The 22786-nt window shown below is 38.1% G+C and overlaps 1 protein-coding gene across 3 annotated transcripts in view; it reads left to right on the forward strand.

Moving 5' to 3' along the window:
* The window catches only part of LOC133658044 (interleukin-1 receptor accessory protein-like 1), a 496379-nt gene that overhangs the window by 420377 nt on the left and 53216 nt on the right, over nt 1-22786 (forward strand). For all 3 annotated transcript variants that reach the window (XM_062059657.1, XM_062059673.1, XM_062059665.1), the window contains exon 7: nt 15497-15629. In XM_062059657.1, coding sequence (XP_061915641.1) covers nt 15497-15629 — 133 coding nt within the window. The remainder of the gene's footprint in view (nt 1-15496; nt 15630-22786) is intronic.

Here is a 22786-nt window from a genome sequence, read left to right on the forward strand (position 1 = left end):
ACAATTGACCACTAAATGGTGAATACGTTTTTCAACTTGTTTAAGTCGGGGTCCACTTAAATTGATTCATGATACAGATATATACTATCATATATACTATCATCATAATACAGTCATCACACAAGATAATCACATTGAATTATTTACATTATTTACAATCAGGGGTGTGGAGGGGAGATGATGCTAGCCTTGACCTTCCACATTTGTGCCAGCTTTTTCAATATATATATATATATATATATATATATATATATATATATACATATATATATATATATATATATATATATATATATATATATATATAGTCAAGGTTTCTGTGGTTTATCCGTTATACAGAGCTCAATACCGGGGTAGAGCAGAATATACGTTAGGTCAGGAAAAAACACAGAGGCTATTTTAATCCCTACCAGCCTTTTTGCAGGTTTCCCTGCTCTTCAGAGGATTTTATAATATATATAATATAATAAAATGGTTGAGGGGGGGCCGGGTTGGGGGGAGGCGGGGTTTGGTGGTAGCGGGGGTGTATATTGTAGCGTCCCGGAAGTGCCTCAAAACAGCAGCTTGGAATTTGGGACATGCTCTCCCTGAGAGAGCATGAGGAGGTTGAGGTGGGCGGGGTTGAGGTGTGTAGGGGGTAGCGGGGGGTGTATATTATAGCGTCCCGGAAGAGTTAGGGCTGCAAGGGGTTCTGGGTATTTGTTCTGTTGTGTTTATGTTGTGTTACGGTGCGGATGCTCTCCCGAAATGTGTTTGTCATTCTTGTTTGGTGTGGGTTCACAGTGTGGCGCATATTTGTAACAGTGTTAATGTTGTTTATACGGACACCCTCAGTGTGACCTGTATGGCTGTTGATCAAGTATGCCTTGCATTCACTTGTGTGTGTGTGTAAAAGCTGCGTATATTATGCTGTTTGTATGGAGGAAAAGCGGACCTGACGACAGGTTGTAGAGGATGCTAAAGGCAGTGCCTTTAAGGCAGGGGTGTCCAAAGTGCGGCCCGGGGGCCATTTGCGGCCCGCAGCTAATTGTTTACCGGCCCGCCACACATTCTGCAAAAATTGCAAAATTGATAATATTGCAAAAATTTAAAAAAAACATTTTAAAAAAGTGGAATGAGGTGAAATCTAACAAGAAAAAGTTGCAATGTTGACACAAAGCTGCCATGCAGGCTGATTTTTTTCTTTTGTCTTTGTTTATTTTTCTTTTTTTTGCCATTGCTAAAAAAAAAAAAAAGACTAAAAAGCTATGTTATAATGAATTATTACTTAAAAAATATCACTTTAAAATGCTTTATGTGGAAAAAATATTGCATATATTGTGTGGTTGCCATAAAAAAACATTAAAGTTTTATTTGACAAAAGAGCATAATACAAACAAAATAATAGGTCAAACGTAAAATGGACAGATATATCTGAAGTTGATCTCGTAATTTAAGTGTTAAAAGTAAAAAAAAAAACTAATAAAAATGTATCACTTTATGAGTGGGGGACCTTTTGGATCCCAAATATACAGAATTTAGTAGGATTTTATTTAACATTTCACTGTGATTACTCAAAAATATTAAATAATTAAAATCAATGGTGTCCTGCATTATTGATCTTTTAGGGCTCTAGTTACTAAATACTGCATATTTCAATTTTACTATAAAAAACAAAGTTGTCTTTGACAGAAAAGGCATAAAACCTTTTTTTTTTTTTTTTCTTACTTTATATCAACCTGAAGTTGATTTAGAGATTTACTGTAAGCGTTAAATAACAAATAATAATAATTTGTCTTATTTTTTAGATTTTAATGACTGAGACCCTTTATGGTCCCCGGGAGCCCTAAAGGTTAAAAAAAGGTTTGAAAATGAAAAATATCAAAATGGCCCCTGCATGCTTAAATTTTTCCGTGTACGGCCCTCAGTGGAAAAAGTTTGGACACCCCTGCTTTAAGGCAAGCCCCCAATATTGTTGTCCGGGTGGAAATTGGGAGAAAATCGGGAGAATGGTTGCCCCGGGAGATTTTCGGGAGGGGCACTGAAATTCGTGAGTCTCCCGGAAAAATCGGGAGGGTTGACAAGTATGCCAATGGCACCATTGGATTTTAAGTGAACGGTGGGATTCGGTACCCATCCCTACTGATCTGAGTGTGTCTGCCTACTGCCTGACGACTGAAACAATGTGGGGAAGAGAAGTCAACCTGAACCCCTCACTGCTAATACGTTTCTAAAAATAAGATCCGGCTTCCAACGACAGTCGGCATCAGCCTCTGATGCTCATCCGACTGCACTCAAACCTTCTTACCCGTGTTCAACGTGTCCTTTGTCTAATGTTTTATGAAGACATCGGTGTGATGTTCCGTTCATGTCTGATTAGATTTCCTTTTGGTGAATTCCACAGTGCAAGACTACGGGCGACACGAGGGTGGCATAGTTAAGGACTCCGGCATTGGGGCGCCAATAATAGCCGGCGCCTTTGTGATAAAGAACATTGGGTGTCATGAGAACACAGCGCCTGTTGATCTTTGCAAATGTCATCCTCTGTTGCGCCATTGTGCTTGTTATTCGCTCATTTGTGCATTGGCCATGGATTATTCAACAGTGCTGGAATATTTATTCGCAGGCACAGCTTGCGCTCGGCGAAACGGAGGATCAGAGAGCAGGGCGATTGGAATTTTCGTAACGCCGGTTTCCGTTTTACGCTCGCCACACGTGAACACGGGGAGCGATCTACTTTACTGAAAGTAACTAACAGGAACTTTGGCAGGCGCGTGGCGAGTATGACGGCTCAAGATTGACCGTCCACACGGGGGACGTGAGAACGGCGCCCGTCGATGGACGCCTCAGAACATGAGGCGAGCTATAATCAAAAAAAACACAGCCAAACGCTGTTCAGAGGGACAATTAAAGTGGGACATCTGCCACCGCTGACAAGAGAGGGCTCCCAGCCACGGCGATTAAAGAGCTTTGTTAGCTGCTGTAACCCTTCAGTGTCTGAGCCGTGACGCTTCTCGCCGCTCGGGGGCCTCGCCACGTTCAGGAATTCATCCGCGGTAGCAGAATAAGCACTCACAGCGTGCAAAGTGGTCCGAGTCCAAGAGACATACGTGTTGCGTATCCGCCTGAAAGCCAGCGGTCCTCTGCAGTGTACTAGGAAAGTAACCGTGCGGACATTTCATATCACCATTTTTAAAGGCCTACTGAAATGACATTTTCTTATTTAAACGGGGATAGCAGATCCATTCTTTGTGTCATACTTGATCATTTCGCGATATTGCCAGATTTTTGCTGAAAGGATTTAGTAGAGAACGTCGACGATAAAGTTTTGGTCGCTGATGATAAAAAAAAAAAAAGCCTTGCCTGTACCGGAAGTAGCGTGACGTCACAGGTTGAAGGGCTCCTCACATTTTCCCATTGTTTACACCAGCAGCGAAAGCGATTCGGACCGAGAAAGCGACGATTACCCCATTAATTTGAGCCAGGATGAAAGATTCGTAGATGAGAAACGTGAGAGTGAAGGATTAGAGTGCAGTGCAGGACGTATCTTTTTTCGCTCTGACCGTAACTTAGGTACAAGCTGGCTCATTGGATTCAACACTCTCTCCTTTTTCTATTGTGGATCACGGATTTGTATTTTAAACCACCTCGGATACTATATCCCAGACCTGGGCATTCTGCGGCCCGTGGGCCGCATCCGGCCCTTTGTGCGTCCCTGTCCGGCCCGCGTGAGGCCAATTATAAATTACAAAATAAATTTTAAAAAGTATCTATGTCGAGTGTGCAATACAACGGTGCTGCTTTTGTTTTGAAAATCGTTATTTGTATTACTTCCGTGTGGACGTATGCGTGATTGTGAGTGAATGTGAACAACTGCAATTACAAAATAAAGTTGAAAAAACATCTATGTCCTGCGCGCAATACAACTGTGCTGCTTTTATTTTGAAAAGTATTATTTATGGGCGTGTGTCCGTGTGTAACCTGCGAGTGAAGGTGCACATGCAGCGACAAGTGATGCACGGTTTACACCCGAGACGCCAAAAAGAGAAAAGTTGATGAGGAATGCCGTGTTTTCAACAAGACATGAACTGCAAAGCAACGTCCCCTCACCTAAGGTGCGTGCCTGCGCAATTGCGCACTGCTCAAGCGTCCGCTGCGCGCAGCAAGTATATATGCCGCGCACCAAATCAAATCCCATCTGAATTATAAACAAAATAAACATATTTATTCTATGTAATTTTGCAATGCAACTTTGAGTGACAGTGACAACAAGCGGCCCTAACGGTGTTCGTCAACACCGTTCAATTATTGTAACGTCTATCGAGATGCTTCGAGGCCAGGAATTATATCGATCACTTTATTGAGCAAAACTGTTTATATTCGGACATAACCACACCAAAAACATGAGTAAAACAATTATATCTCGAAAAACTAGTCATTTTCTGCCGTACAAACCAGGCCAAAACCAACTTGTCATCTGTCACCAACACACATAACACTAAACCACTGGTGCGTTTAAGGCCACACAAAAAGTCGGACAACTCAAACATCACACAAAGTTACACTATGACTCCTCAGTCATACGTGTGCTTATTCTGCTGTCATTTATTATTAATGTTAATTTATATATATTAGTCATGGAATGCTGTTACACACACTATGTTGAAGTATTACTATTATTATTATTATTATTATTTATCTTACGGTATATATCAAAAATAATATTGAGCAAAATTTAATTGAAATATTGTCGATGTGGCCCTCCAGCAGTGCTCGGGTAGCTCATGCGGCCCCCGGTAAAAATTAATTGCCCACCCCTGCTATATCCTCTTGAAAATGAGAGTCGAGAACGCGAAATGGACATTCACAGTGACTTTTATCTCCACGACAATACATCGGCGAAGCACTTTAGCTACGGAGCTAACGTGATAGCATCGTGCATAACTGCATATAGAAACAGACGAAATAAGCCCCTGACTGGAAGGATAGACAGAAGATCAACAATACTACTATTACTATTAAACCCTGGACCTGTAACCACACGGTTAATGCTGTACCGCCTGGCGAAGCCTAGCAATGCTGTTGCTAACGACGCCATTGAAGCTAACTTAGCTACGGGACCTCGACAGAGCTATGCTAAAAACATTAGCTCTCCACCTACGCCAGCTCTCATCTGCTCATCACGACCCGGGCTCACCTGCGTTCCAGCGTTTGACGGCGCGGCGAAGGACTTCACCCGATCATCGATGCGGTTGGCAGCCCGGAGACGGAGGAATTTAAGGTGAGGACAGCGACGCGGCGGCGGGCGTTGTAGCTTTCGACGACACCCCGGCCGCCATCAGAGTCGGCAAGAAACATATATTTCCCCAAAGTTACGTACGTGACATGCACATAGCGACACGCACGTACGGGCAAGCGATCAAATGTTTGGAAGCCAAAGCTGTACTCACGGTAGCGCGTCTGCTATCCAACTCAAAGTCCTCCTGGTTGTGTTGCTGCAGCCAGCCGCTAATACACCGATCCCACCTACAGCTTTCTTCTTTGCAGTCTTCATTGTTATTGAACAAATTGCAAAAGATTCACCAACACAGATGTCCAGAATACTGTGGAATTATGTGGTGAAAACAGACGACTTAAGCTGGCGACCGTGCTATTCCAAAATGTCTCCTTCAACCCTTGACGTCACGCGCAAACGTCATCATACCTCGAGGTTTTCAGCCGGAAGTTTCCCGGGAAATTTAAAATTGCACTTTATAAGTGAACCCGGCCGTATTGGCATGTGTTGCAATGTTAAGATTTAATCATTGATATATAAACTATCAGACTGCGTGGTCGGTAGTAGTGGCGTTCAGTAGGCCTTTAAATAGTGCACACACTGAATTAAAGCTTCATTTTTTTTTTAAATAAACACTGTCATTAGGGATGATGTTTGATAAGGAATTATCGAGTTCGAGCCTATTATCGAATCCTCTTATCGAACCGATTCCTTATCGATTATCTTATCGAGTCCAGATAGGTTGTTGTATATGGAAAAAAACACACAATATTTGGTTTAACAAAAGTTCACTTTTATTATATAATAAAAAAATAAAATCTAATAAATAAATAAATATTGACTGTTACCCACCTAAAAAAATAAAATAAAAAAAATAAATATTGACTGTTGTTACCCAAAGTATATTAAGTGGGATTTTTCAGAGAAACAAATATATACAGTAACACAAAAACAACCTGTCTCTGTGATCACTACAGGTGTATAAATAATAATATAGTGTTAAATAAAATCAGTCCCTTGGGCACAAAACTGAAAATAATACAGCTCTCCAAAAAGTGCACTTCTGCTGCTATTTGACATAACTGTTTGTTATGATGCTTTGACATTTTTGCACTTTATTTCTTTATTGAAAGAAAATTCTATGAAGAGAAAAGTTCTTTGCAAATGTGGTTACAATGCTAAAAAATGAAAAGTTAAAGCTAAAAAAAGAAATACACTTTATTGAGTTAACATTATTTCTTTATAGGGGGAAAAATGTTATGAGCGAGAGAATATAACAACTACACTACCCAGCATGCAACGGGAGTTACGAGCATGCGCGGTAGCCCCGAAAAGTGTTGCATGTTGCCACGCTGTGAAAGTAAACGTCAAGAACTCAGCCAACACGCCTCGTCTGCATTATTTATAATTAGACAGACAATATATATACAGTGTGATTTTGTTTTGTTTACAAGGAAAGAAAAACAAAAGTTAAAAAAGGGAGATATGTTGTATATATGTATGTGCTGCGGTTGTTTTAAGAACGTTGCGACAGCTGCCGTAAAGGAGGTGCGTTGCTAGCCTGGTTGCTATGTTTCCGGTTGGTCGTAAAAGTGTTCGTCATGTGTTTTACCCTGCTAAAATCTCTCAGTAAAGTTATTCGATGGATTATACCTTTTGTTTTGAACTTTATTACACCTTGGAGCGCTTTTTCCCGTCCATTGTTTTCCTGCTTTCGCTATCTGCGCCTAATGACTGAGCTACGTGACGTCAATTCTTGTGATGTCCCACGGAGCATTTCTGGTCGGGACGGGATTCGAATAAAGAATCAACTCTTTTCCTTTACTATAGTGGTCTCGATAACGGGTACCGGTTCTCAAAAAGGGATTCGAGTCCGAGGACTCGGTTCTTTTCTTATCAAACAACCGGGAAAACCGGTTTCGTGTATCATCCCTAACTGTCATAAGAGAGTAGGTTGAAATAGGGCTGAGCAATAAAACAATAACAATATACAGTACAGGCCAAAAGTTTGGACACACCTTCTCATTTCAATGCGTTTTCTTTATTTTCATGACTATTTACATTGTAGATTGCCACTGAAGGCATCGTTCTCTGCTGCTGCCCTTTTACACATTGCCAGGAGATTATTTGATTGTACCCAGGTGGGCGATCCACGCACCTGATATTGTTTACGGCGTCTATCCCGCCGGCCACGCCTCCTCGCCGCCATCTTGGAGTGGGCCACGGCGTGCCCTGCCTGGCTGTCGGTCTGCCGGCCACGCCTCCCCACAGACACATAAACAATATCAATAAAAACATGTGTTCGATAAGACGTTCATAAAATGTATATTTTGTTCTCCGTCAGAAGAAACCGGAAGTTACTAAGCATGGTTGGTTGCATGAAGAAAGGCACTCACTCTCTGGTAACCTAGCAAAACAGGAAGTGATCACTGATCAGTGGGAGGGACACGCTAACAGTGTCAGCTATCATGTTCGGCTGTGCCATCTTGTTGTCTCGCAGTTGATTCTTTGCATGGAGTGAGAAGAGAAAGTAAAAAATGAGCGCTGCAGAGAGCAAAGGAATTGTGGATATAAGAAAAAAAAAGTCACCTCGACAGTATGCCAGTTTTTTGGATTTTTGCAAATGGATCATAGTCAGACTAATGTGGTCTGTAAATGATGCAAATCGCTTTTCCCCACCTAGGTAGGTTGTACCACACCACCTTAGCCGCGTTCACCCTTTAGAGCACAGCTGTAACATCCTGGCAGTAAACCTGCAGAGAAAGAGTTATTCTAAGATTGTTCTGTTTTTACATTTTCACACTTTGCACTATCTTGTTACCCTTTTACACAGAGTGTTTTTCATGTTTGTGTTGACGTTTCCTTTCCTTGCTGCCTTGACAGCTCGGGGTACTATAATCAGAGGAAGGTTACATTTTAAATACATTTAATATATTTTTGGTGTTAAAAGTGTATAAATGGAGCATATTGTTGGTTTGTGTGACCGAAATAAAGGATAAGGAAACAAAATAAATTGAACAATTGAATATCTTAGGTGCTGAGACAGCAACGTGTTTAAGTACGTTCAGATTGGATATGTCGTTTCTTAATGGGGAAAGACAATGTGTCTTGTATTCATATTAGCATTTAAGATGGCTAGCGATTAGCACACTATCTGCCATCAGCGGTGCTTTGGGTGGGAGCTGCTATCTAGCGATCAGTGGTCCTGCCAACAGACACGTATTTTAACTCCTGCTAGCTCGGTCCCTGAAATTTGGACAATACTCGAGTACAAGCCACAGTGGATCGCCACACAAACCTGCGTGCCGTGCACATCTTGAAAGAAATCCTCGTGCTCTGGTGACTTGTTGTCGACCAGCTCCAGCCGCAACAACACTCCCCCCGAGGCCAACAAGCCAACTGGAGTCGTGTTTGCCCAAGAGCATTGATGAGGTCATAGGTCATTCATTTTGGTGGAAATTTGTTAAAGGGGTTTGAGGTCAGGGCTCTTAAAGGTCTTGCTGGGGTTGTGTTGATTGATTGATTGATTGAGACTTTTATTAGTAGGTTGCACAGTGAAGTACATATTCCGTACAATTGACCACTAAATGGTAACACCCGAATAAGTTTTTCAACTTGTTTAAGTCGGGGTCCACTTAAATTGATTCATGATACAGATATATACTATCATATATACTATCATCATAATACAGTCATCACACAAGATAATCATAATTGAATTATTTACATTATTTACAATGTAAATAATTGCGGGTGATGTTCAGAGTTCCCATAGTCGTGAACGTACCACGCCTGGAAGGTGATTGGCAAATAAGGATGTTGTGTAGAGGAAATAAGAGACGGGGATATACGTACATGCCGGACGAACGGATGTGATTTAGGGCTATATAAATAAACATTGATTGATTGATATACATGTTGGAATGGAGCTGTGTTAGCATAATTTGGACAATAAAAGTTAAAAAGTGCGTCAGACTTTGCGTCAGACACTACAATACCCTAAAGAGGAACTGTATTTTTTTGGTCCAACCTTTGATTGACTAATTAGTTTAATTTCAAATGAATTGATTGAAAATATTTGCCTCTATAATCCTCACTGCAGACTGATTTTCAATTTCTTTTAACATTCGGCCAAAACAGTTTACATTTAAGATGACCTAATTATTGCAACCTGATTTGTTGGGCAGCTTTCACAGGATCATAAACAACTGCAGGATCCTGAGAATCCTGCCAGGCTCAATCAAATCTTCTTCAGTCTTTCCGAGCCTCGGTCCCTCAGTTTCTCGAAAACTCTCGACACACATTCTATCCTCCAGATCTACCCTCACCTATACTGTCTTGTGTCAGACAAACTCACAATTACTGTATCTGTTCTCGTGCTGCGTTTTCTCCCTTTAATTGCTTCACGCCTTGCCAAAAAGAAAAAAAAAAAAACATGAAGGAAGGAGCTGCATGTGACCTCATTACTGGGTTCTCAAAAAAAAAAAGCACTGTGTGAAGTGGTATTCTTGCTTGCTGCGCTTCCTTACTCGGGAGTTTGATTGTTTAGATCTGTGCAGCCGATAGATGTCTTTGCAGAGTGCGCATACAATAGTGCATATGTGGGGATAACCTGCAGACATGTGCACCTGGAAAAGCCCAAAAGCAACACAACGTTATGTCCATAGAATCAGCTTTTACTCTCAACCGTACTTTGTTTGTGATGTTGTTGTTCTGTGGTGTCCTCCTCCTTAGTAGCGTCACAGAGACCTCTGGTGGGCATTTAAGAAAACTGCGTTTAAAGACAGGACTCCCGAGAAATGCAATCTTTCTCATGCATTAGCGGCACGATGCTAAAATAAAAGCCTTTGATAGGTTGTCACATTCCGCTTAGTCTTTGCCACAGGGCCTGACAGGTCTTTTCTTACTGTTTCCTCTCTTCTACATTGGCAACTCCCACCCCCACCAAGGACTGTTTTCACTGCTGGACTCTAGAAAGAGGTTACGCAGCTTCCGTAGCAGAACCTCCAGGTTCTGTAACAGCTTCTTCCGTCAGGCCATAAGACTCTTGAACGCATCATAATAATCCCCTCAATTCCCCCCAACTGGCTGAAATATAAAGACAATATAACATACATCCATAAACGTGGATGCATATGCAAAAGTGCAATATATTTATCTGTACAGTAATCTATTTATTTATATCTGCACCTTATTGCTCTTTTATCCTGCACTACAACGAGCTAATGCAACAAAATTCCGTTCTTATCTGTACTGTAAAGTTCAAATTTGAATGACAATAAAAGGAAGTCTAAGTCTCTTAACAACACAAGGCTGAGACATCTTCAGCACACTATGTGAAGACAGAGGCGCCGAAAAGGGGGGGTAAGGGAGACGGATTCTAGGGGCCCATGATGGAGGGGGGCCCAGAGAGGCCCCTAATGATGATGAAATTATAATACAGAAAAAATAACAACACTAAGTTATTAACGAACAGATAATCACACATGTTTTATTTTCCATGTCCTGGTAACAATACCTTTATTTGTTTTGGAAGCATCAACACCTGCAGGGCCCTCCCTTCCACCCAATATTTCCAAAAAAGGTGGGTTTGTTAGTTGTGGTGGAAAGTTATGCATATTAACTTTGTCCCTGTCTGTGGTAATAAGCTAGCTCACTTTTCTCACCATGTTAGCTCAAGAAAACTCTGGAGTTTTACATTTTACTGCTATATTAGTTAAATAATCAATTCAGTCAAACATTTATCAAGCTGTTCTTATTCAATAATAGTTGATCTCCCCTCTACTGTACATGTCAACTGCGATGCTGTTCTTCTTTCAAAAATATGGTAATGATAGTCAAAAATACCATTAAAATTCGTAATTGTATGTAAAATAGCATCAAAAAATGTTGCCGCTGTGTTGGGGGCCCTGTAAAGATTCTTTTCATGGGGCCCAAAATCCCTAGCGGCGCCCCTGTGTGAAGAACATTAGTTCCTATATAGTGGCTTTTAGTCTTTGAGTGGGAAATAGTGTCTGGTCCTTTGTAAGAGTGGTCATCCAACACAGAGGTACAAGGAGTCCGACCTATGATAGTGGTACGAGATGGGAGCATTTTTAGGAATGTACTACCAAAACTACAATATTGGGACTTAAAAGGTGACTTATGATGTGTTTTATATGTTCTGACTAGGGTTGTCCCAATACCAATATGTTAGTACCGGTAACAAAATGTATTTTCAATACTTTTCTAAATAAAGGGGACCACAAAAAAATTGCATTATTGGCTTTATTTTAACAACAAATATTACGGTACATTAAACATATGTTTCTTATTGCAATCGAAGAACAATTGTGTCCTTAAATAAAATAGTGAACATACAAGACAACTTGTCTTTTAGTACTAAGTAAGCAAACAAAGGCTCCTAATTTTTTCTGGTGACAAATGCAGTAACATATTGTGTCATTTTCCATTCTATTTTGTCAAAATTATGAGTTACAAGCTGTAAAAATGTATTATTAATCCACTTGTTCATTTAATGTTAATATCTGCTTACTTTCTCTTTTAACATGTTCTATCTACAATTCTGTTCAAATGTAATAATTACTTGTTTGATACTTTACATTAGTTTTGGATGATACCACAAATTTATGTATCGTTCCGATACCAAGTAGTTACAGGATCATACATTGGTCATATTCAAAGTCCTCATGTGTTCAGGGACATATTTCCTGAGTTTATAAACATAATATACATTTTAAAAAAAGGAAAAAAGATTTTGTGACGATGAAAAATATTGATGCAATCATATTAGTTTTGACTTGATATGCTATTGTACTTGGTTGGTATCATTACAGTGGACAATTCTCTAAAGTGGGCTGGCTCAAGGTGGAGGACAGAGTTAAACAACTTGCACTGAGCCTAGTCTATAAAATCCGCTACACCTCCCTGATACCGACGTACATGTCAAACTACTTCCTTAACGTAAATGACCGTCATAACCACAACACCAGGGGGAGCTCCACTAACCACGTTAAACCCAGATTCCGAACTAACAAAGGTCTTAACTCATTCTCTTTCTATGCCACATCAATGTGGAATGCGCTCCCAACAGGTATAAAAGAAAGGGCATCTCTATCCTCCTTCAAAACCGCAATAAAAGTTCACCTCCAGGCAGCTACAACCCTAAACTAACACCCTCCCCGGATTGCTAATAATCAAATGTAAACAATCAAATGCAGATACTTTTTCTTATGCCTTCTGATCTCTCTCTCTCTCTCTCTCTCTCTCTCTCTCTCTCTCTCTCTCTCTCTCTCTCTCTCTCTCTCTCTCTCTCTCTCTATGTCCACTACTTGATGTCCATATCCCAACCCCCCCCCCCCCCCTCCACACCCCTGATTGTAAATAATGTAAATAATTCAATGTGATTATCTTATGTGATGACTGTATTATGATGATAGTATATATGATAGTATATATCTGTATCATGAATCAATTTAAGTGGACCCCGACTTAAACAAGTTGAAAAACTTATTCGGGTGTTACCATTTAGTGGTCAATTGTACGGAATATGTACTTCACTGTGCAACCTACTAATAAAAGTCTCAATCAATCAATCAATAGATCCACCCATGGCTCTTTGTTTACATTCAGGGTGCTAGCTGGCTGTTAGCGGTTAGCTATTGTATCCTCCTACTGTGTGTAGTGAAGCATGTTTAGCTATTCCTCGTCATGCAGGGATGATACTTGTAAAAAACATACTTTATTTGTCGCCATGGAGGCGAGGATTAGTGATTTAGAAGTAGCTAAAACACTGCCGACTGCGGATGGACGTTAGCCGCTAGCTAGCCAGCCATGTCTTAAAGCACCTCTTCTTGAGGGCGTTTCAGTGTTATAACTTCACCTTTATCTTTAGTTTTTAAGCCAAAATACGTCCATTTTCCCTTTTCTGTCTACACACTGTGTCTGCTTGTAAGTACTCTGTGATTGTGCGCTGCCAAACATGTTCGTCTGCTCGTAAAACCAGCAATGTCACAACGTGATGACGCACCGTTTTTGATTTATTAGTACCGTACAACCCTAATTCTGACTTTTTAATGTTGTTACAATGTTTGAACAACAGCATCAAATCATAAGGTTCATGCTTGCACACGGTTTTGGATGCCTCTGTTCGCGGGGCTTTGCAGTCTGGCTACGTTGTGACGTCACCGCGAGGTGGATGTACTTATTTGGAACCTCTCCGCCAGAAGGGGAGGAGCTAATCCACCTCTGCTTCAGGTTGAGGGGAAACACAAAAAAGGCTGGGCGATATTGCTGAAAACTGTATCACGATATAAGTGTTTTGTATCGGTAAATATTGATATTCTTTATGACCAATTGAAAATAAGGACCAGGAGAAAAATGTATTAAATATAAAAAATGTTACCTTCCTACTAGATTTATGTGTGCTAGTTCTGGCTATGAGGCTAGTTTTTATTTTATTGTACTAATTATCTTAGTCGTTGGGGCAGCTATTTGTTGTTTTAGCTTTCTTTTTGTTTTTTTTCTTGTCCTTTTTGTTGGGTTTTTTTTGTTTTTTTAAATGCACTGTAGCACTTTGAGATTGTTTGTTCAATGTAAAGTGATTTTACAAATAAAATCTAGTATTATTATTATTGCTTTTAGAGCCATTATTAATAACAACATTAATACAACTGATAAAACATGTTTCTAGTATTACAGTAGCATCTTTGATTATTGCCAGCATAATTTTGAACATGATCTCGCTATATTGTTGACATCCTCCTGGCACTATCAGCTATTTAAGAGGTTCCTGCTATGTGCAGCACTTTTGGCTGTAACGACTGCACTTGACCTGGCACAAAGGGATAAGTACACAAATAGATCTGGACTGAAGGGTACAGAAATGTTTCTCTAAAAGGTGCACCTTTTAGGTAGAGCAGGGGTGTCCAAAGTGCGGCCCGCAGGTAATTTTTTAACGACCCCACGGCACATTCTAAAAATACGATGAAAAAAAAATAAAAAACATAAAAAGTGGTATAAAAGAGCAAACAGGTGAAATGTAACAAGAAAATGTTGCATTATTTACTCTAATAACACAAAGCTGCCATGCAGGCTGTTTCTTTCTTTAAAAAAAAAAAAATGAATCAAAATCAATGTCATTATGAATTATTGACCTATTCAAGGCTCCATTTACTTCACATTAAATATTCCACTTTGAGATATTTTGGGGGGAAAATGTTGCATATTTTTTGGTTGCCATTTAAAAAACAACGTTTTTTAAAGAAGGGCCTAAAACGAACAAACAAAAAACAAAAACAACAGTAAAACTTATAATTGACGGATAGATCTGAAGTTGATCTTGAGACTATTGTGGTAAAAGTTTTTAAAAAATGTTGGATTTATTTTTTTAAACTTTACTGAGCAGTACCCTTTCGGATCCCCAATAATTTTAGTGGGATTTTTTTTTTTTTTTAAGTGTCATTGCTCAAAAAAATTATGAATTAAAATCAATGTTGTTATGAGTTATTGACCTTTTTAAGACTCCAATTATTATATAATCTCAAATATTCCCCATTAAAATTTTATTGGGGGAAAATATTGCATATTTTGTGTTTTTTTCCATAAAAAAACACGGTTTTCCTTGACAAAAATGGCATACAACTTAAATCTTTAAAAGCGTTATATTGACAGATAGACCTAATGTTGATCTACAGATTTAAACCTTGAATAATAATAATAATAATAATAATACTAAATAATGACACATTTGTAATATTTTTTTTGACCAAAACCTTTTGGGGTCCCCGGGATCAAGTCTGAGTGGAGGCCTAAATGTATCTTTTTTTATACATATATTGTATTGCTTTTTAAAATAAAAAATATCAAAATGGCCCCCGCTTGCTTTGATTTTTCAGTGTGCGGCCCTCAGTGGAAAAAGTTTGGACACCCCTGAGGTAGAGGCTGGGACCTCTGTTTTTAAAAGTGGCCTCCTTTACAGGGGAGAACAGTTAAAAACAGTTGGAAATTATGTCTAATTGAAATTTAAAACCAAAATGCAGAGGTTTTGTTTGCCACGTGACTGAACTGGAAGGTGACTGCACAGCTAAATGCTCTCCAAAAAAAACGGAATGAGAGTTCAATCTAATCTAAAAGGCTCAAATTTAAAAGTGAACCGGACTAATTGAGCAGCCATTGTGTGCATGATGTCCGTTTGCCCATCCAGGCGTATTGTTGACGTTCTCCCTTTGCCGCCCCCTGCAGGGAGCCCGGCCAACCTGACGTGCAGAGCCTTCTTTGGCTACAGCGGCGACGTCAGCCCGCTCATCTACTGGATGAAGGGGGAAAAGTTCATCGAGGATCTGGACGAGGAGCGGGTCCAGGAGAGCGACATTAAGTAAGTCATTTATGAGCTAATGAACCCAAGTGGCGTGCACTATCAACCGCGCATAATGACTTTAGCTTGTTCGGGCGCATCATGGAAAGAAGCAAATAAAAATGCAACTCAACTAGGGATGTAAGGATAAATGGTGCTAATGATAACCGCGGCAAAACTCTCCACGGTTAGTATTACCGTTTTAAATTACAACGATCGAAAAACCGTGACTGATAACTGCACCTTGATCAACTCCAGCTCGCTAGCTTAAATGCTGGCATGAAAACAAAAGACGTTAACGTCTTTCCCCATTAAAAAACAACATACCCCAATCCAAACTTTTATAAACACATTACTGCCTGAGCAATTGTGCACAGTGCTCGTTCTATACTCAGGCAATTACAGGCTAGAGGTATTGTTGCGGTGCATTCAAGGACCGTTGAACAGAGTAGGACGCCACAACGCCTGCCATAAATAAATAATAATGATAGATTGTATTTGTTAAGGACTTTTCATTTAAATAAATCTTGAACACAGTTCCGTCTTCTCCCTAATACGCTTCCTACACCTTTCAAAGATTATTTGAAGACCAATTCGCTAGTTCATTATCATAATACTAGACAAACTGATAATCTCCGTCCTATCTTTGGCCGTATCACTCTTAGCCAGTTTTCCATCAAACACAGAGGTCCTTTACCCTGGAATAGTCACCTATGTATTGCAAACTCCTCATCTTCACTCACTAACTTGAAACGTAGATTAAGGGCCAGCCTGATGAATTAACATTCTCCATCTGTTCCTACCTTATAATGTAGCCCTATACTTCCTCACACACACACACACACACACACACACACACACACACACACCTAGACTCAATCCACATGAGGTAGACTACTTGTTATCCAATTTTTTATATATGCTATGTTTAATTTTGTTTGTTAATCTACTGCCTTAGGTGAGAACCTTGCATAAGCCTTTTTAGGTTTCTTTTCTTACCTCCACTTATTTCTTATTTCTTATTATGTACCGTATTTTTCGGAGTATAAGTCGCTCCGGAGTATAAGTCGCACCGGCCGAAAATGCATAATAAATGGAAAAAAACATATATAAGTCGCACTGGAGTATAAGTCGCATTTTGTGGGGAAATGTATTTGATAAAACCCAACACCAAGAATAGACATTTGAAAGGCAATTTAAAATAAATAAAGAATAGTGAACAACAGGCTGAATAAGTGTACGTTAGATGAGGCATAAATAACCAACTGAGAACGTGCCTGGTATGTTAACGTAACATATTATGGTAAGAGTCATTCAAATAACTATAACATATAGAACATGCTATACGTTTACCAAACAATCTGTCACTCCTAATCGCTAAATCTCATGAAATCTTATACGTCTAGTCTCTTACGTGAATGAGCTAAATAATATTATTTGATATTTTACGGTAATGTGTTAATAATTTCACACATAAGTCGCTCCTGAGTATAAGTCGCACCCCCGGCCAAACTATGAAAAAAACTGCGACTTATAGTCTGAAAAATACAGTATTTCTCATTACTCATTTCTTGTCTTGTCTGGGTTTTTTTTTTTTTTTACAATGTTACCTTTTGTGCTGTTTATATTGTGCGAATACATAAATAAAAGTGGTACAGTGCAAACCAACATTTAAAACAAAAAAAGATTAGTATCAAACTCTCAGTGAAGCATAAGAAACAAAAACATGCATGTCTACCCATTTGCATACTTGCCAACCTTGAGCCCTCCGAACTCGGGAGATGGGGGGGGGTGGGGTGTATATATTTTCAAGTATTTCTTATATATAAATAATCCGTTCATGAATGAGTATATCCGTTCGGCCACCGTGTTTAATGGAGAAGTCTGATCTACAAAATTAGCAGGCAGCATACCCCTTCCCCTTCGAGCTGTCCTGGATGAACTGAAATTATTTTTTTCCAATCATTTTGGAACTTGCAAGCGTACTTCTTCTTACTCGTCGTCGCCATGTCTCTTCTTCGTTCTTCTGCTTCGTCTCTGTTATGTTTTTGGACATTACCACTTGTAATTTTGAAGCAATGCATGATGGGAATCCGCATGTTGTGTGTCAGTGTATTAACGTGCCGGCTGGAATAAACACACGCTGAGAAATACACTACCGTTCAAAAGTTTGGGGTCACCCAAACAATTTTGTGGAATAGCCTTCATTTCTAAGAACAAGAATAGACTGTCGAGTTTCAGATGAAAGTTCTCTTTTTCTGGCCATTTTGAGCGTTTAATTGACCCCACAAATGTGATGCTCCAGAAACTCAATCTGCTCAAAGGAAGGTCAGTTTTGTAGCTTCTGTAACGAGCTAAACTGTTTTCAGATGTGTGAACATGATTGCACAAGGGTTTTCTAATCATCAATTAGCCTTCTGAGCCAATGAGCAAACACATTGTACCATTAGAACACTGGAGTGATAGTTTCTGGAAATGGGCCTCTATACACCTATGTAGATATTGCACCAAAAACCAGACATTTGCAGCTAGAATAGTCATTTACCACATTAGCAATGTATAGAGTGTATTTCTTTAAAGTTAAGACTAGTTTAAAGTTATCTTCATTGAAAAGTACAGTGCTTTTCGAATCCAGGACACATGGACAAGGAACTGTAAAGTAATGATTAGATTGAATGGTCCACCAGAACAAGCAAGGGTATTAGTGGTCAGAGACTTGAAGGAACTTGAACAATATCAATGAAAAAGATGATGATGATAAACAAGTGGAATAGTGGGGAAATGTTCCTTGTTTATTGTGTACTGTGTGCAGAGAAACAGTGTGGACAAGCAACATGATGGAAGAACAAATGAGCTGCACAAAATTCAAGTCTTTTGACTATCATGATCATAAATGCTATGAGTTAGAAAATAACATTGACCCAGATATTCACTTCTATCAGGACTCTAAAGTGGACTGTGAGTATTATACTGATGAACAGTTTAATTCAAATGTTAAAATGGAAGGCTTTTCTGTGATTCATTTCAACAGCAGGAGTCTTTACAGTAACTTTTCCAAAATTAAAGAGTATCTTAAACAAATACAGCAAAGGTTTACCATAATAGCAATTTCAGAAACTTGGTTGAGTGATAGTAAGGAATTACTGGATGGATTAGAGGGATATGAAATGTTTTGGCAAAACAGGATGAACAAAAGGGGAGGAGGTGTTGTATTGTTTGTGATGTCCTCTCTCAAATGTAGGCTGATTGCTGACATGACAACTGCTATTGACAATCTGATGGAATGTGTAACTATTGAAATCAGTGTTGAAAGATCCAAAAACATATTAATTAGTTGTATTTATAGAACTCCAGGATCATGCATTGATCAATTTAATAAGAAAATGTTTGCGTTATATGAAAGACATAATGATAAGGTGATCTTGATTTGTGGTGACTTCAACATTGATTTGTTGAAATTTAATGATCACATGAAAACCACTGATTTTGTTAATCTTATGTTCAGCTTGAGTTTCTTTCCACTAATTGTAAAACCTAGCAGAATAACAAAGGACAGCTTAACACTGATTGACAATATTTTTATAAATGTATTTGATGGGAATAGAAAAAGTGGACTCTTAGTGACTGATGTAAGTGATCACTTGCCTGTCTTTACAGTGATGCAAATGAACAAGGAGACAAACTTACAAACAAAAAGACAAATAAATAACTTTGTTAGAATAAAATCACCAGAAGCAGTTAAGGCATTCAAGGCTGATCTTTTAAATCAGGATTGGCAAAATGTTTTTGTGGAGGACACTAATGAAGCATACGATACATTCCTGGATATATTTCTGACACTTTATGACCATCATTGTCCATTGAGAGAATATAAGCAAAACACTAAAAATAGGGAGAAACCATGGATAACAGGGGGTTTAGTAAAAGCCTGTAAAAAAAAAAAAAGGCTTTACAAGGAATTTATTAAGCATCGAACAATAGAAAATGAGGACAAATATAAAAAGTATAAAAACAGATTGACATGTATCATGAGGCTGCAACAAAAAAACTATTATGAACAATTGCTGCATAAACATAAAAATAATATCATTGAAACCTGGAATGTGCTTAATACAATGATTAAAAAATCTAGCAAAAAGGATTTTACAGCTTATCTGGTAAAAGATGACAACTCAATTATTGAAAATATAGAAGAAATAGCTGAGGAATTCAATAAGTTTTTTGTGAATGTTGGCCCAAATTTGGCAAAAAATATAAATTTTAATATGAATGATGAGAAAAAGTTCAAGCGTGTATCTGACATTAAAAATTCAATGTTTCTTGGCGGAGTTTGTGAAAGTGATGTGTTAGAAGTGGTCAGAAAGTTTAAAAACAAAAAATCTGTCGATGGTAACAACGTGGATATGTCACTTGTTAAAGAAGTGGTGGATTGTGTCCTGAAGCCGTTTACTTATATATGTAATAAATCTTTATCAACTGGAACTTTTCCTGACAAAATGAAAATTGCTAAAGTTATTCCAATTTATAAAAATGGTGATAAACACATGGTCTCAAATTATAGACCTGTGTCTCTACTACCTCAATTTGCAAAAATTCTTGAGAAATTATTTGTAAATAGACTTGATCAGTTCATTGACAAACATGAGCTACTGAATGATCAGCAGTATGGCTTCAGGAGTAATCGATCTACATCCCTAGCAGTGATGGACTTTGTAGAAAACGTAGCTACAGCAATAGAAAAGAAACAACACACCGTTGGAGTATTTATTGACTTATGTAAAGCTTTTGACACAATCGATCATTCCTTACTTCTGCAAAAATTGGAAAACTATGGCATAAGAGGTGTTTCACAACAGTGGTTAAGTAGTTATTTAAGCAATAGATCTCAATATGTGGAAATTAATAAGACTAAATCACAGCCAAGAAGAGTAACTTGTGGGGTGCCACAAGGCTCGGTATTGGGACCTAAGTTATTTATACTATATTTAAATGATATTTGTTCAGTGTCTAATAAATTGAAATTTATTATGTTTGCAGATGATACAAATGTATATTGTTCAGGAGAAGACTTGAAGGAAGTGTTGAGGATAATAGAGGTTGAGTTGATTCAGCTAAAAAAATGGTTTGATATTAATAAGTTATCATTAAATGATAAGAAAACTAAGTTTATGGTGTTTAGTGGTGCAAGGACAAACTGTGAAGCAAAATTAAAATTAAATCAAGTGGAAATTGATAGAGTATATGAAACTAAATTCTTGGGAATAATAATTGATCATAAATTATGTTGGAAACCGCATATTGAATATATAAAGGGAAAAATATCCAAATCCATTGCTATTCTTTATAAAGTAAAACACATGCTGAATAAGAAATGTTTGCATATGTTATATTATTCTTTTATTTTTCCATATTTAACATATTGTGTTGAAGTTTGGGGAAATGTTTATAAAACAAACGTAGACCCAATAATTAAACTTCAAAAAAGGGTCATTAGAATAATACACAAAGCGTGCTACTATGAACATACCAATCCATTATTTATAAGTTCTAATGTGTTAACATTTTCAGATATTGTGTTTTTAAAAACAATGGAAATTATGTTTCGAGTAAAGAACAACAGCCTTCCAGCTTGTATTCTTAGGTTATTTCAATTAAGAGGAGTAAACTATAATTTACGGGGGATATTGGTTTTCGAAATATGTAAAGCAAGAACAAATACAAAATACAAATGTATTTCAGTTTTAGGAGTTAAATGGTGGAACAAGCTCAGTGATGAGTTGAAGACATGTACTTCTTTGTTAAGGTTTAAGAAAACATTGAAAGGTGAAATAATTGAAAATTATAAAATATAGCAACGATTACTTTCATCCCATTGATTTTTTTTTTCTTTTTAATGTTGATGTTCCAGGTAATCTTATTTTCAGTGAAGGTATAGGATAGGCAAATATAAGCCTTGGCTTCAGCCTATTCCTTTTTCGGTCATGCTTTTTTCTTTTCTTTTCTTTTTGTGTGTAAATGTGTATGATTGTTATATATGTATAATTTGTACTGTACTGTCACACAAAATGGTTAATGGTTGATCATATGACCGAAATAAACTTATTTCATTCAAAATTTCATTCTTTTCCTTCAAAAATAAGGACATTTCAATGTGACCCCAAACTTTTGAACGGTAGTGTAGCTCCGTGCCTGCCTACTTTATGGGTTATAGATAGAGATGTCCATTATCGGCCAATAAATGCTTTAAAATGTTATATCGGAAATTATCGGTATCGGTTTTGTTATTATCGGTATCGGTTTTTTTTGGGTTTTTTTTATTTTTGTATTAAATCAACATAAAAAACACAAGATACACCTACAATTAGTGCACCAACCCAAAAAATCTCCCTCCCCCATTCACACTCATTCACACAAAAGGGTTGTTTCTTTCTGTTATTAATATTCTGGTTCCTACATTATATATCAATATATATCAATACAGTCTGCAAGGGATACAGTCCGTAAGCACACATGATTGTGCGTGCTGCTGGTCCACTAATAGTACTAACCTTTAGCAGTTAATTTTACTCATTTTCATTAATTACTAGTTTCTATGTAAATGTTTTTATATTGTTTTACTTTCTTTTTTATTCAATAAAATGTTTTTAATTTATTCATCTTATTTTATTTTATTAATTTTTTTTAAAAGGACCTTTTCTCACCATACCTGGTTGTCCAAATTAGGCATAATAATGTGTTAATTCCACGACTGTATATATCGGTATCGGTTGATATCGGTATCGGTAATTAAGAGTTGGACAATATCGGAATATCGGATATCGGCAAAAAAGCCATTATCGGACATCCCTAGTTATAGATAAACCTATGGATAACAGAGACATATATAATAGTCTCCTTTTCAGGTGAGAGAGGACGCTAAAGGCAGTGCCTTTAAGGCATGCCCCCAATATTGTTGTCCGGGTGGAAATCGGGAGAAATTCGGGAGAATGGTTGCCCCGGGAGATTCTCGGGAGGGGCACTGAAATTCGGGAGTCTCCCGGGAAAATCGCAATGTTTTGTTATTTTTTCAAGATTTCTGTGTGTGTATAAGTACTTTTTGAGCACATGTAACAATACCACTATATAAATGACGACCGTAAAAAAATGTGGTCACAATAACCGTGATATGAACTTTTCAT

This window comes from Entelurus aequoreus, linkage group LG01 (assembly GCF_033978785.1).
Source record: "Entelurus aequoreus isolate RoL-2023_Sb linkage group LG01, RoL_Eaeq_v1.1, whole genome shotgun sequence".
Classification (NCBI taxonomy): Eukaryota; Metazoa; Chordata; class Actinopteri; order Syngnathiformes; family Syngnathidae; genus Entelurus; species Entelurus aequoreus.